The sequence below is a fragment of the Tenebrio molitor genome, chromosome 6 (genome assembly GCF_963966145.1).
Source record: "Tenebrio molitor chromosome 6, icTenMoli1.1, whole genome shotgun sequence".
In the NCBI taxonomy this organism is placed as follows: domain Eukaryota; kingdom Metazoa; phylum Arthropoda; class Insecta; order Coleoptera; family Tenebrionidae; genus Tenebrio; species Tenebrio molitor.
Window position 1 is genome coordinate 13,733,302 of NC_091051.1, and position 13,738 is coordinate 13,747,039.

The window sequence follows — 13,738 nt, forward strand, 5'->3', positions numbered from 1 at the left end:
TGACAGTTGTAGTGGCGCTACCTATTGCTAGCTTTCCTTAACCACTTTGACATTTGAATTTTGACAATTCATGCCGATTCATTAACACAAAGTTTTGAATTTATTTTCTTACTGAAGTGTAGCACCATGGTAAGATAAAATAAATATGAAGGCAGGTAAGAGTTAAAACTGATGTTTTAGAGTTTCGCATTACCTTCGATTAAATCCAAACCGTGCCAGCCTGAAGAATTTGCCTTTAATGAAGGCAACTTTGGGGTACCAGAGGCGATGACCAATGGTTTATCGTCCGTTAAAACAAGTTTGGACGTACCTCATCCGCTGATGTTGTCTGAATCCAGTGTAAGGATGTTGTAGCTGAATGAATTTTTTAAATGACCTCTTGTTTAGTACAGGAAAAATGTAAATAAGATGAATATGACAATTCTTCGCAACACGCAAGGATTACATGCTCCCCTTCGCATCACAATGGAATTAAAAGCTGCAAAGAAAGTTGGTCATTTGCCTTTTTTGCCTTCATCAAATGTGATGCATGAATCACTGACTGGCCGTGATATTGAAATGGATGCTATTGATGTTTTTAACACACCAGAACTAGCTGAGGTTGTGGGACTCCCTCATGCAGTGGTAGAGAGATCTCTAGGATTACTGTAATTTTGTATATTTTTTTTAAATTAAAATTAATAAAACAATGAAAATTGCTTTATTCAACCAACATACATAAGGTTCAACTAGGTGGAATAGTGTTTAATATCCATTGTAACAACTTTTCCAATTCATTTTTTTTCAACTCATGTAAAGTATTTTTTAAAGGAACAAATTCACCTTTAACTCCTAAACTGATGAGTTTGGTGAAAGTATCTTGACCCCACGATAATGGTACTAATTCATCTTTATCACCATGACACATAAAAAGTGGTGTTTCAGTTGCTTGTATGTCCTTATACACTGCTGATTCGTGATTTAAAAATGAAGACAATGCAAAAACTCCACCCAAACCAGGAACAAAACGATACCCTGTATGCAATGCTAAAGCTCCTCCCATAGAAAAACCACCAACTATAATTTTGTTCAAGGGAATCCCTGAGTCAACTTCTTTTGAAATTAATGTTTTTATGTCATTTTTTATTTCTTCCAGAGTCTCAACATGTTCAGGAACTTCTGGTGTTATGTCATAACGGTTAAACCAAACATAACTCAACTAAAACAATCATTTGGTCATTTAGTGTTTAATTAAAAATTTTTGTGTAGTACTCCTCCATCCAATGGTGTGTAGGGCCTCAAGGGGGCTGTTGGAAATATGAATTTAACATGGGGTAAGGAAAAATCGTCTATAAGAAATTTTACCCAGTCTAAAACACCTCTTCCGGTATCGCCTAAAAAATCATGTTTAGGCTGACATAACCTGCACAAAATTGTAATCTACCTGAGCCATGCAGAAATATGACAGAAGCTGCATTTATTGGGTGCGTTTGTTTAATAATGTGTATAGGCAGCAACTTGGACATCTTTATTAAAAATTAACTGTTTTTGATTATTTTTTGTGTTAAATATCTAGTTATTACGGACCGACTTTTGGTTGTTTATTTTTTTGCTGAAATCAGCGGAGACTGAACTTGTAGTAGCACTAGCAGTAATAGCGGTGTAATAAAGCCGTCTTTTTCTTTTATAACAATGTGTTACGCAATGTATATTGACGTGGTGGTCCAATTAAAGATAAGCAGTTGTTGATTTTGTGCAAACTGTAGGCCAAAACTGTACAAAAATTAAGAAAAAGAATTTTCAACGCGACCCTTCGATGTTAATATTATCCCAAGATAAATAAATATCTATAAGCATGATATTTATAGATAAATAGATACCCTTAACTATTAGATTTATATCATTGATTAAATGGCATTTAATTAATATCGCTTGGCATCGTCGGTAAAACATCAACATGGAACCGGTGAATAGCAGAATTGTGAAATATTGAATGATGTATTACTGGTTGTATATGAGCTTTTGTTTATATTGAATTCTTTAGATTTCAATATTGACAGTGGGACAAGTTTTGCCATACAATACCTTAAAATCAATATAAGGACACGTTTTGGGTTAAATTTTATGTTATTCAAGTTTATTAAGTGGAAGACCACTGTTATTTTATCACTTTTTTTGCTCAGTATCGCTAATCAAGGTACCTATTTCGTATCCCACCTCCACCCGGCGGCACGGCAATTTTGCCGGAGTACATACACTATTACGGATAATACTATCAAGTAATAGTGCAGTGCTTATCAACATAATTACCGGCGTCTCGCCTCCGCATTTTGACTTTTTTGTGTTTTATGTTCTGTGTCAATGTTAAGGAATTTCCTCACGATGTGACATGAGTATAATAATATACCTTTTTGAATTTCAACCACCAATGTGTTCTCTAAGTCCAAAATTTTTAAATTTTTAAGAAGAGATTGCGGTACTATTCCTGTTGCTGAAATTATAAATGGTAAAATCGAAATTTTTTCTAAACACCAAAGATTTCTCATAGCAACGGATAGTTCTAAATATTTATTAATTTTTGTATTATATGTCTGTGTTATATTGTGTGAATTTGGAACAGCTATATCTAAAAGATATGCTTGCTTTTGTTGTTTATTTAAAATAATAATGTCTGGTCTGTTATGCTGAATGTGAATATCAGTTAAAACTGTGCGATCAAAATATAATTTGTAATTGTCATTTTCTAAACAACTTTCTGGTTTATAAATGTAATGTGGTTGTGTATCCTTTAATAAATTGAATTTAACTGCTAAATTCATGTGTATAATTTTTGCGAATATATCATGACGTTTTTTATATTCGCTTTGAGCCAAAACGGTGCAAGAAGAAATGATGTGTTCAATGGTTTCCCCTTCAGTTCCGCAAATCCTACATTTATCGATGATCGATTGTAAACCGCATATGTGTTTTTTATAATTTCTTGTATTTATAACACGATCTTGTATTGCAAATATAAAACCCTCAGTCTCAGGATGAATATTTGATTTTTTAAGCCATGCATGAGAAGCTTGAATATTAATTTCTGGCTGTTCTAGCTCTTTAAAATATCTCCCATGTAAAGACTTTTGTTTTATATTTGCTATAGTGTCAGGTATATTTGGCTCAACAATATCTGAAATTACATTATCACTTAAATTTAAAGGTGTGTAACCTTTATCCGCTGAAACCAAAGCATTAAAAAAAGTGTTATCACGAGCTCTATTGAGAAAATAATTTTTTAGTGAAGCAATTTGATTGTGTTGTAGAATTTCTAGATTTGAAAAACCCCTACCACCATTTTCGCGTGGTAAATTAAATCTTTCAACAGCAGATTTGGGGTGATGTTTACAAAATTTTGTAAAGAGAACTCTAGTTTGAATATTTATATTCTGTAAATTAGTTTTGGACCATTTTATAACACCAAAAGAATAGGTCAACAATGGAACAGCATATGTATTAACTGCTTTAATTAAATTATTACCGTTTAATTTTGATTTTAAAATAGATTTAATTCTTAAATAAAATTGTTTTTCTAAATTTTCTTTTATAATTGAATGTTGAATATGATTTGATTGATTAATACCTAAATATTTATAAAATTCTCCTTTATTTAAATTTTTAATGATTTCTCCTTCTTTAGTTATATATTCTAAATTTTCGTAATGACCACGACATATTGATTGCGTTTTACACTTATCAATACCAAAACTCATGCCAATATCATTTGAGAAATTTTCAGTTATTGTTAGTAAAGATAAAATGTGATTCTTTTTAGATGCATAAAGTTTTATGTCATCCATATAAAGAAGGTGATTTAATTTGGATAGTGAGGTATTATTAACTCTAATATTGAAACCATATCCAGTGCTATTTAATAGATTTGTCAAAGGATTGATGGCTAGACAAAACCATAAAGGACTTAAAGAATCTCCTTGATAAATTCCCCGTTTAATTTGAATAGGCTCGGATTTTAATTTAGTATTGTTTATTGATAAATTTAAAGTAGTTTTCCAAAATGTCATAACATGTGATAAAAAGTTAATCAAATCCAAATTAATTTTATAAATTTTAAGAATTTTAATTAACCATGAATGTGGTACTGAATCATAGGCTTTTTTGTAGTCTATGAATGCGGTACAAATATTTCTATTATTTTTTCTAGCTTGTTCCATTATTACCGTATCTATTATGAGTTGTTCTTTACAACCAAAACACTCCTTAACACAACCTTTTTGTTCTTCATTAAGTATATTTAATTTTTGACAATGGTCGTAAAGTATTACTTTAATGCAAGATGTCATAATTTTATAAATTGTAGGCAGACATGTGATTGGCCTATATTTTGATGGATTTTTAGTATCGGAATCTTTTGGTTTCAGATATGTTATACCATGGGCCAAAAACTCTGGAAATGTGTTAGGTTCTCTAATAAATCCGTTAAAGTGATCAAGTAAGCATTTATGAATACAAGTAAATTTTTTTAACCAAAAGTTATGAATTTGGTCACCTCCAGGGGATTTCCAATTATGTGAACTATTAATATTTTTAACTAAAATTTCAAGGCTAATTTGAATATGATGTGGATTATTACTATCTGGTATCTCATTTTCTAAATTAGGAATCCATTCTGCCTGGTTATTAAATTGAACTTCATTTGACCATATGTTTGACCAGAATTCTTTAATTTCATTTATATTTGGTAGACCATTATTATTTTGAGTTTTATTATCTGCTAAATTTTTGTAAAACAACTTCTCATTATTTCTAAATAGTTTATTTTAAAATTTCCGTTGTTTATTATTTTTATATCTTTTTAATCGTTTAGAATAAATATTCAATTTTTGTAATAAAGTGTCTTTAATTTCTATTAATGTTTCATTATATTCGTTATATTTTAAACAATGTATTCTGTTTTTATTTAAAATCGATTTAATACAGTTATTTAGATGATTAGAATTTATACCCTTTAAATATTGAGTTATTCTACCTAAATCTCGTCTGATATTGTTAATGCGTTTATTTAGTCTTCGTTCCCATTTTGGTAATTCTTTAGCTTTTATATTATTTGTCTGGTCAATTTCTTTTGAACCATTTAATCTGATAATTGTTAAAGCTCCACTATATATGATACTGTGTAATTTTCTAAAACTTGTCGTGTTATTTACAAATTTAGGTAAAATGAATTGATTTAAAATTTCAATCATTGCAAAGAATTTTTTGGAGCTTTGTTGTTTAGGTAATAGTGGTCTATTAAATGGTTCTATATGTTCAAATTCGTTCAGAGTTCTATTAAATTCATCTTCAATTTGTTCTTTAAAATTTTGATGGTACCTATATTAATAATTCTGTATTTATTAGGACTTTAATTGGATGGAAATTAGATAAATGAAAATGATTCAACTTCAGTACCTACCTACTCACAAAGAACACTTTACATCTTTGTTATAAATACCTAAATACAAACAATAAACTGCCAAGAAAATAGACTGCTTTAGATTTATTCTAATTGGAGGTTATTTGTCGTAAAAGTTTTTGGTTGAGTGCCTTTTGCCTTGATTGCTTTTTGTAAGTTTTTTTTTTAAATAATTCGAGAGTTCAATTATTCTTTTTTTGTTCGACACTGTCAGAATTTGAGAATTTTCTCCTATGTGAACGGATTTTGATAAATGTCACAACTTGTCAAAACGAAACGTCAAGCTAATTTTAAAGGTTTTAAGCGATTTGGAGCCTTAAGGGGCTCGTCGAACAAAGAAACGTTGTATTCAACTCGTTTGTGTCTAAATTGGGCCTTTTTTGGCACGCGTGGGCCATTTTAAAACGCGAGTGAAACGTAAAAAATAAGGTTAACCATCCTAAAGCTTGCTTTACATTTATGTTACACTCACTTTGCCATAAACTATAGGGCTCGTCCGCAAAGACTTATATTATGTAGTTACTATGGCGGACAATAAATTTAGGCCGGCAAATTTTTGACATTTCAAAAAAGTCAATGCAAGCGACCATTTATTGTCATTATGACTGATGTCTCAGTTTGTCAAACTGAAGGTTTTCAAGCTGTTTGGCGTTTCCTTCACCCTTTTCGGAACTTACAGATCATGACGCACTAGCCATAACTGATTTGTAGTAGCACTTCCCTCTGGTGCACGCTTCTTTTGTCAATTTTAATTTTGATTATCGCTGTCACGATGACAAGAATGACAAAAATTGAAAATGGGGTTAGTTGAACATAATGCCATCTTCACATTTTGATGTCAAGCCATTGATAAGCCGGCCTAAATTTCTGACATTTCAAAAAAGTCAATGCAAGCGACCATTTATTGTCATTATGACTGATGTGTCAGTTTGTCAAACTGAAGGTTTTCAAGCTGTTTGGCGTTTCCTTCGCCTTTTTCGTAACTTACAGATCAGGACGCACTAGCATAACTGATTTGTAGTAGCACTTCTCTCAAGTTCTCTCTGGTGCTCGCTTCTTTTCTCAATTTTAATTTTGATTATCGCTGTCACGATGACAAGAATGACAAAAATCGAAAATGGGGTTAGTTGAACATAATGCCAGCTTCACATTTTAATGTCAACTCAATGACAGGCCGGCCTAAATTTATTGTCCGCCATAGTACTTATTACATAAATAGCTATTATTTCGTGACCGGAGTCGGTTTTATGAGCTTCAAAAACCACGTAAGACGCGTAGTTGGGTGGGCCCAACGAGTGCAGAGTTATCAAAAGTTCAGGTAAATCCAGATTTGACTCTTTCTGTAACATTGTTTGCAGTTACCAATGAGACTGATAAAGTATTATCTATAAGCGCACGTGTACGTTGCAGTTTTAATGCTATCATACCGACACTTTCAACTTAAAACGCCTTTTAATTAGCTTTCAACCTCTCAGCTAAATTAAACGTACACCACATTTAAAAAAATAGTAATTATAAAAAGGGGACAACGTTGAACTTTCACATATAAATATTTATTTCTAAACTACTCTGTCCTATGTTTTATTTGTAACATAAATCTTCAGATGGCATGTATTCTTCCATTAAAGAGATGAATTTGCTCATTTCGCAAAATATTTCACACGCTGGTAACTTAAGCAACTGAGGTTCATCCGCAGTGTAATTTTCGTAAAAGATCTAAAACCAAAATAAAAATGTAGTTCTTGCAAAAATACAAAACAAGATGACGACCGTAACCACATATTCGTTGTTAATGTTATGAATCTCAAATATCACATAAGATCCGTAATCAGGTATATGCAAAGGTTCAAAAATCCCCAGAAGTATGAGCAATTCCGCGATATTATTCTCGTGAGCTGAATACAAATATATTTTGCGGCCAGGATTGGTCCCATTGATTTTGGAATTTGTATCGGAGATGACCTTTTGCAAAAAGTATCCTAAAAGTTGTGGTGAGTCAACAGACAATAAAGTTGTGTTAATTACCAGAAGCCATTTGATTCAACTCTGTAGTGGCGGTTGAAACAAAATATTCTTGTATGGTCAAGTTAACAATAGCTTCAGGCCAATATCCTCTTGTCCATTCCGGCAATTGGAAACCCCATTCCTCCTAAATTAAAACGTTAAGATGTTGTCCTGATCATACGCGAAAGACATACTTCTGTAGCTAGGCCGAAAAATAGATTGTACACGTCTAGATATTTAGTAACATTGAGGCCTGTGTATCTTGAAATGTATTGAAAAGTTTCTTTGTATGTGGCCAGTTCGGCTTGAACTTTTTCAGATTCAATTTGTTTGTCATACAATTCCAAGTAATGTGGACACGTAACACCGAGCAAAATCTAGGTAAACACCTTTAGTACCTTTATAAAATTGTTTCAGTTCGTTTTACCTTGTCTTGTGATGCTGGAAAATAGTTATAAGGAATAGGTTGCCAGAGTAATTCTTGGTTCCATATTTCGTCCCGGTGTGGAGGAAACAGACCAGCCAGAACTAGTTCTAAGGACATCTTAGTTCTGTTGTAATCGGTACTCAAACTGTCCACTATTTGTGGATAATAATACGGTCCTAGAAATGTATTGTATCTTCTACGCAAAGCTTTACCAATGGAATATTCTTTCATTTTGCCAGCCTAAAATTCTCAGGAAAAATAAAGAATTTCTTAAATGATCTGTAATACATTTGTTAATTGGCCCAAACCAAAAGGAAAGTACGTTTCGTTTACGTACGGGTCGTAGGGGTATAGCTCTTCTGGACCGTTAACTGTCCTGTTTCCATGTCTGAAAAGCTAAAGTGGTAATAGTTATGATTCTAGTACGTTCAATTTAACTGTAAATTGCAACAACTTGAAATTGTTGACTAGTTACACTTTTTTTTTGTAAAAACCGTCAAGATTTTAACAACACATTTTATTAAAAAAATTCTGTCAACTGTTTTCATCTCTTGCAATTTTTATCAACGTGAATGTGTAGTTTAACTTACCACATGTACAAGTACTAAAGTGTCAGTTTGACCAGAATCATCTTGTGCGTTTCTCCAACCAAATTGTTCTACAACGAGTAAATATAAAGACCAAAAAAATAGTTGAACAGACTGAAACTTCATAGTCCGATGTAGAACATACAAGAGGAGATAGAGGAAAATAGGTCTTGGAGTTTCTATTAGATAATGCAACAATCTCACAGTAATAATCATAAAATAAGTCTAATCCTTGAGAAGACCTATAAAGAGAATAAAAAAATCTTTATGGCCCATTCTGATTTTTATCTGATAAGTCTCAAGGAATATTTTGTTCATTAATTTATTTGTTTTTAACAAATCTTCTTAATCTGATTGTTCATTAGTATTTATTAAATATCAAATTGTATTAGACGTTTTTCGTTAGTTTTATTGTACTTATTATTTATTCAAAGTGACATCTGTTTTTTGGCACAAAATAAATAAAAATAGGTATATGTACGAGTATATTTACATTAAAGAACGTAATTCGTCTCCCGTTTATCATATTGTGCGATCCATTAAATTTGTTACTAAAGTTGGCGCTGGAAGTGCCAACGCATGTCTAGTTTTGAACTATCGCGACAAACGTCACATTTAATAACAATTGTAAAACAGAAAATGACGAATTAAGATTCAAGGAATTAAGAGAAAAGTTAAAGTCCATTCACGTTGGATTTTCCTAGTCAAGGTCAAATAATTCAATATTATGGCGGTGTGATTTTTACTTCAAAAATGCTTTAGCTGTGTATGTCACCAATACGGGCTGATAAAGTAACCAAGTCATTCGTAGACTGTAGAGGTTATGTTATTCGCTGTCAGCAAAGAAACAGTCATTTTTCAAATATTGTTTTTAGAGGATAACAGTAGGTAATAATACATCCATTTTGTTATCATTTGCACTAAAAATAGTGTCAGTTCTTAATCGGTATGATAGGATTAGGAACATACAATAGGTACCTAACTCCTACCTACTGGTGTTGTATTTTTCTGCTTGCGCTGTTGATTAAGTGAAAAAAACCCTTAATGACTACAGTGATGACTGATGAGGAACCAGAATAAGTTATAGAAAATGAACCCAATAGAAAATTGTGTGAAGTTTCTTTCATTGGAAGCGATGGAAGTAAGGAATGCATCTAAATGATGGAACAAATTTGGCAATAAAATTTCAGTTATTCAGAGACACTTATACGTTTTGATTGTGGTTGTGACGTTTCAAGAATGTATTGTTACAATTGCATACCACAAAAGAAAGGTGTATTTTGATTTTTAATGATTTTTTTCTAATTTAAGTTTTTTCGATGTACACATTACCTTTAAAATAACGTTGTATTGTTAAAACAGCTCAATAAAGGTCGTAAATAGATTATAATCATGTTAATACATACAATACATTAAATATTAAAGGATTCTGACTAATTAATTTTCGAACTGAAGCTATTTTTTCTTGAGTTCGTATTAGCTTGCAGGTTTGGTCACATTACGTCAGTTGTGGAAGGTTAACGCAATTTTAAAATTAACCTTTTTTCTTTTCGCCATGGTAAAATCACCCAGGAATAGAATTTTATTAAAAAATCTGTAACTTTATTTCACACGTCAAACTAACATTCAAAATTAAAGACGTCAAATCGCTCTCAATCGCTCTATCACGAATAAAACACGATAATGTAAAATTTACTAGGAAAGGAGACGCAGGCTTGCAACGTGACAACAATTTGGCAGAGAAAATCCAACGTGAATGGACTTTACAACAATGTTACAACAGATGCTGAAAGTGTTCACCATTTTGTTCTAAGCACAAACGGGCCCTTCGTTTAACTCCACTGATAACATTTTGTAACATTAATTTATACACAAATAAAAATAAGTGTATCGATTCAAAAAGACTTCAGGCTTCAGTTCCAGCGCCGACTTTAATAACAAATTTAATGGATCGCTCGAACATAATATGATAATTCAAGATGCATAATCTGTAATGCTGGTAACGATTCATTTAGAAATCGTTCTCAAACCAACACCATTTTTGAATTTCGTTCTTCACAACTATGGAAATCATTTACGGCTCGATTATTCAAGTCAAGTCATACGTCTTCAAACCTTTTACTTTCGACATCTGCTGATCATACATTTCGTGCGATTCTGTTTCAAAATTTAGCAAGATTGTTATTGAACAATACTGATTTTGCATAGATCCAACCAATCAACAGCTTCATACCATAGCAACTGCAACATTGTTATATAGCAATATTGTTAAATTTTAAAACAGAATCGCACCAATTTTTTGAAACATATACATATGAATTTTGATATACATTTTGGAATATATTGGGTGATGCAAAATGATTGTGGATAAGTATGGCAACTATGTACGAAAATCTATGTGGCAACTGTGTGGGCAAGGTACAGTTGACATTTGTATGACATTTCATAAGCGTGCATTTGATTTTTTTTATACCATTGCACATTGACTTGATAATTTTCAAAATAACGCGGCTATGAACTGTCAAAAAAATGTCAACTCTATTCTACCCGCATAGTTGCCACATAATTTTCCTATATAGATGCCATACCTACTTATCCACAATCATTTTGAATCAGCCAATAAATTAAAATAGGAGGCCATGGAAATTTTGTATTTAATTTAATAGTAAAGTTCTCTGTTGAGTTAGGTTATGTTTTTCTAAGTTTGAGGTTATAAATAGCGTCAATGCCTAGTGCATTGTTGTCAGTTTTACTAGATTGCAATAGAAAAATACTCGGACATCGCGGAAAATTCAGCAACATGTTATGTTCATTTTGATAGGTCCGCATGTCGGGCACTTTAGTGACGGACAGTGTGTTCAACGTTAAAAAATAAATAAAACCTGGCCTCCCATTATGCCGAAACAACGTGAGCTGTGTTTATTTCGATACGAAAATTTACATAATCGTCTTTTATAAATCAACTTAAGTATCGTATTCTTATTTGTAATATCTTTGCAAGATTAACATTACGAATACGATACGTTTAAAGTAAGGTTCATGATAAGGTGCAAAAGCTTCTGACTGTTATATTGCAGAAAATATAAAACATCACTCGTATTTTTTGACATTCTTGTACTCTTCTAAAAATTTCCTTTCAAAATTTACTCGATCGGCTCACAGTTTGTTGCTTCAGATTTAGTAAAAAAACACAAATTCTGTTAAATTTTTTATTTCTCACGTCTTGGAATCCTACTGATAACAAAAATCGGCACTCGGTATATATTTTTCCATCAACGCCATGAATTTATCAAATGGACAAAAAGTGTCACAGTCTGGTAATTTCAATAACTGCGGTTTGTCCGCGGAGTAATTCTCGTGGTAGATCTGGAACGAAACAGTTTTATTATTAGTATTTTTTAGTGTTTTTATTACCTTAATTCCATATGTTTCATTAATTTTATGAATTTCCAATGTCACGTAAGCTCCATATTTTGGTACTTGGGGAGGATCAAAATTTTCAAGTAATCTTAATAAATGGGCAATATTAAGTTCATGACCTGAATACAAATACATTTTTTTGCCTGGGCTGCCTCCATTCATTTTTACAATGGTATCGTTAATAATTTTTTGTATAAAATATCCTGAAAATTGTTTAAAATATCAAAATTCTAGAAAAATAAAAATTTACCGGACGTGATTCGACGAAGATTTGTTGTGCTGGTTTGAAGTAAGTATTCTTTAAGAGCCATTTCTTTAATGGTTTGCGGCCAAACTTTGTGCGTCCATTCTGGTAATTTGAAACCCCACTCTTCCTAAATTACTTTGATATGTGCATAATATAGTTTTACGTCTTAAGTAAATACCTCACATGCTAAACCGAAGTACAAAGAAAGCACGTCTAGAAATTTAGTTATATTAAGACCAGTATTTTCAGAAATGTAATGGAAAGTTTCTTTGTATTTACTAAATTCCGCTTGCACTTCATCGGACTGTATGCGTAAATTGTATTGTTTTAGGTAGTTTGGACAGTTTCTTGAGGATAAAATCTACGTCCTATTTATAAGTTGACTGGTGCTATTTGGTAGCAATACTCACCATAATGTTTGATGAATTTAAGTAATTGTAGGGAATTGGTTGCCAGTTAAGTTGTCGATTCCAAACTTGCTTTTTGTTGGGAGGGAATAATCCAGCCAACACCAATTCTAAAGACATTTTAGTTCGATCGAAATCGGTGCTTTTAGATTCTACAATTTCTGGGTAGTAATATGGACCTAAAAATTTGTTGTATCTCTTGCGTAGTGCTTTCCCCAAAGAATATTCCCTTTGTTTCCCAGCCTAGACATTTCAATTATTAACTGTACGAAATATGTATATTTGTATTTACGTTAGTGAGTTGCCCTCTTCCAAATGGGAAATACGTCTCGTTTAAGTAGGGATCCTTCGGATAAGGTTTATTTGGTGGAGAGGGGGTTCTGTTACCATGCCTGAAAAGCTTTATAACAGATATCTACCATTTTCTTCTAAAACATTTGAATTGGAACTTACTACATGTACCAGCACCAAGGTCGTCGTGTCTTCAGACGGCACACTTTGGATTTTATTAACAATCGAATACAGAATCCAAAGAAACATCAAACTTATAAGATTCAGGTTCATGTTGTTTGTTACTACGACAAAATGGTATTGTATGTTTCAATTTATAATATATGCCACACGAAGTAGACCGTTTGTAGATAGCTGCACAATTATTTGTATTATGTGCTGTCATTAATGTGATACGTATGTACTTGAATTTGAAGGCAAACATTTTTTTTCTTAAACTAACAATGTACAATTTTAAATGAAATATCTGAAAAATTTGTTTGTTTCGTATAATTACTAATGATTCTGGTGCGATGCCTGAAAAGTTTAGGGACGGATGTGTAATATTTGTTGCATTTTTGGGACTGTGAGAATTTTGGAGATTTCGATATTTCATCATGTTCTGATGTTAATTGAAACAAGTGCAAAGTGATCAACAAGAAAACAAATCAAGAGTGGTACCTCATCTGTGGTTCTATCGAAACATTCGTCGTAGCTTGATCATACACTGATTTATACTTGCTGTGCAAAGTCGTTTTATTGGTTGCCTACCTCTCGAAAAATCCATTATTAATTAGTTAATTATTAATAATTAATGCTTTGTCTCCAATGGTAAAATCCATGTTACCGCTTATTCTAGAGGTTGTTTTCTAGGTTAACAAGACCACATTGACATTTGACATTTGACATCTCCCCGAAAAATCTGCTTACCAGTGGCGTCGCGTT

The 13,738-nt window shown here is 32.2% G+C and overlaps 4 protein-coding genes across 4 annotated transcripts; 1 reads left to right on the forward strand and 3 right to left on the reverse strand.

Annotated features, from left to right (window-relative positions):
• On the forward strand, positions 1-695 carry Pomp (proteasome maturation protein). The gene is made up of 3 exons (XM_069050471.1): positions 1-129; positions 181-339; positions 388-695. Exons 1-3 carry the CDS (start codon positions 127-129, stop codon positions 649-651), a joined length of 426 nt encoding a protein of 141 aa, XP_068906572.1. The 5' UTR covers positions 1-126; the 3' UTR covers positions 652-695.
• LOC138132813 (lysophospholipase-like protein 1) lies at positions 688-1,750 on the reverse strand. Its single transcript, XM_069050470.1, has 3 exons — positions 1,424-1,750; positions 1,252-1,373; positions 688-1,198 (listed from the first exon to the last, which is right to left on the reverse strand). Exons 1-3 carry the CDS (start codon positions 1,503-1,505, stop codon positions 725-727), a joined length of 678 nt encoding a protein of 225 aa, XP_068906571.1. The 5' UTR covers positions 1,506-1,750; the 3' UTR covers positions 688-724.
• A 5,212-nt stretch (positions 1,751-6,962) lies between these two features.
• Positions 6,963-8,665, reverse strand: LOC138133717 (venom acid phosphatase Acph-1-like). The gene is made up of 7 exons (XM_069051658.1): positions 8,453-8,665; positions 8,151-8,258; positions 7,863-8,102; positions 7,630-7,812; positions 7,457-7,580; positions 7,202-7,410; positions 6,963-7,147 (listed from the first exon to the last, which is right to left on the reverse strand). Exons 1-7 carry the CDS (start codon positions 8,663-8,665, stop codon positions 7,013-7,015), a joined length of 1,212 nt encoding a protein of 403 aa, XP_068907759.1. The 3' UTR covers positions 6,963-7,012.
• A 2,984-nt stretch (positions 8,666-11,649) lies between these two features.
• Positions 11,650-13,258, reverse strand: LOC138134001 (venom acid phosphatase Acph-1-like). The gene is made up of 7 exons (XM_069052050.1): positions 12,977-13,258; positions 12,816-12,923; positions 12,527-12,766; positions 12,295-12,477; positions 12,120-12,243; positions 11,864-12,072; positions 11,650-11,815 (listed from the first exon to the last, which is right to left on the reverse strand). The coding sequence occupies exons 1-7, from the start codon at positions 13,085-13,087 to the stop codon at positions 11,681-11,683; spliced, it is 1,110 nt and encodes a 369-aa protein (XP_068908151.1). The 5' UTR covers positions 13,088-13,258; the 3' UTR covers positions 11,650-11,680.
• Between the last annotated feature and the right edge of the window lie 480 nt (positions 13,259-13,738).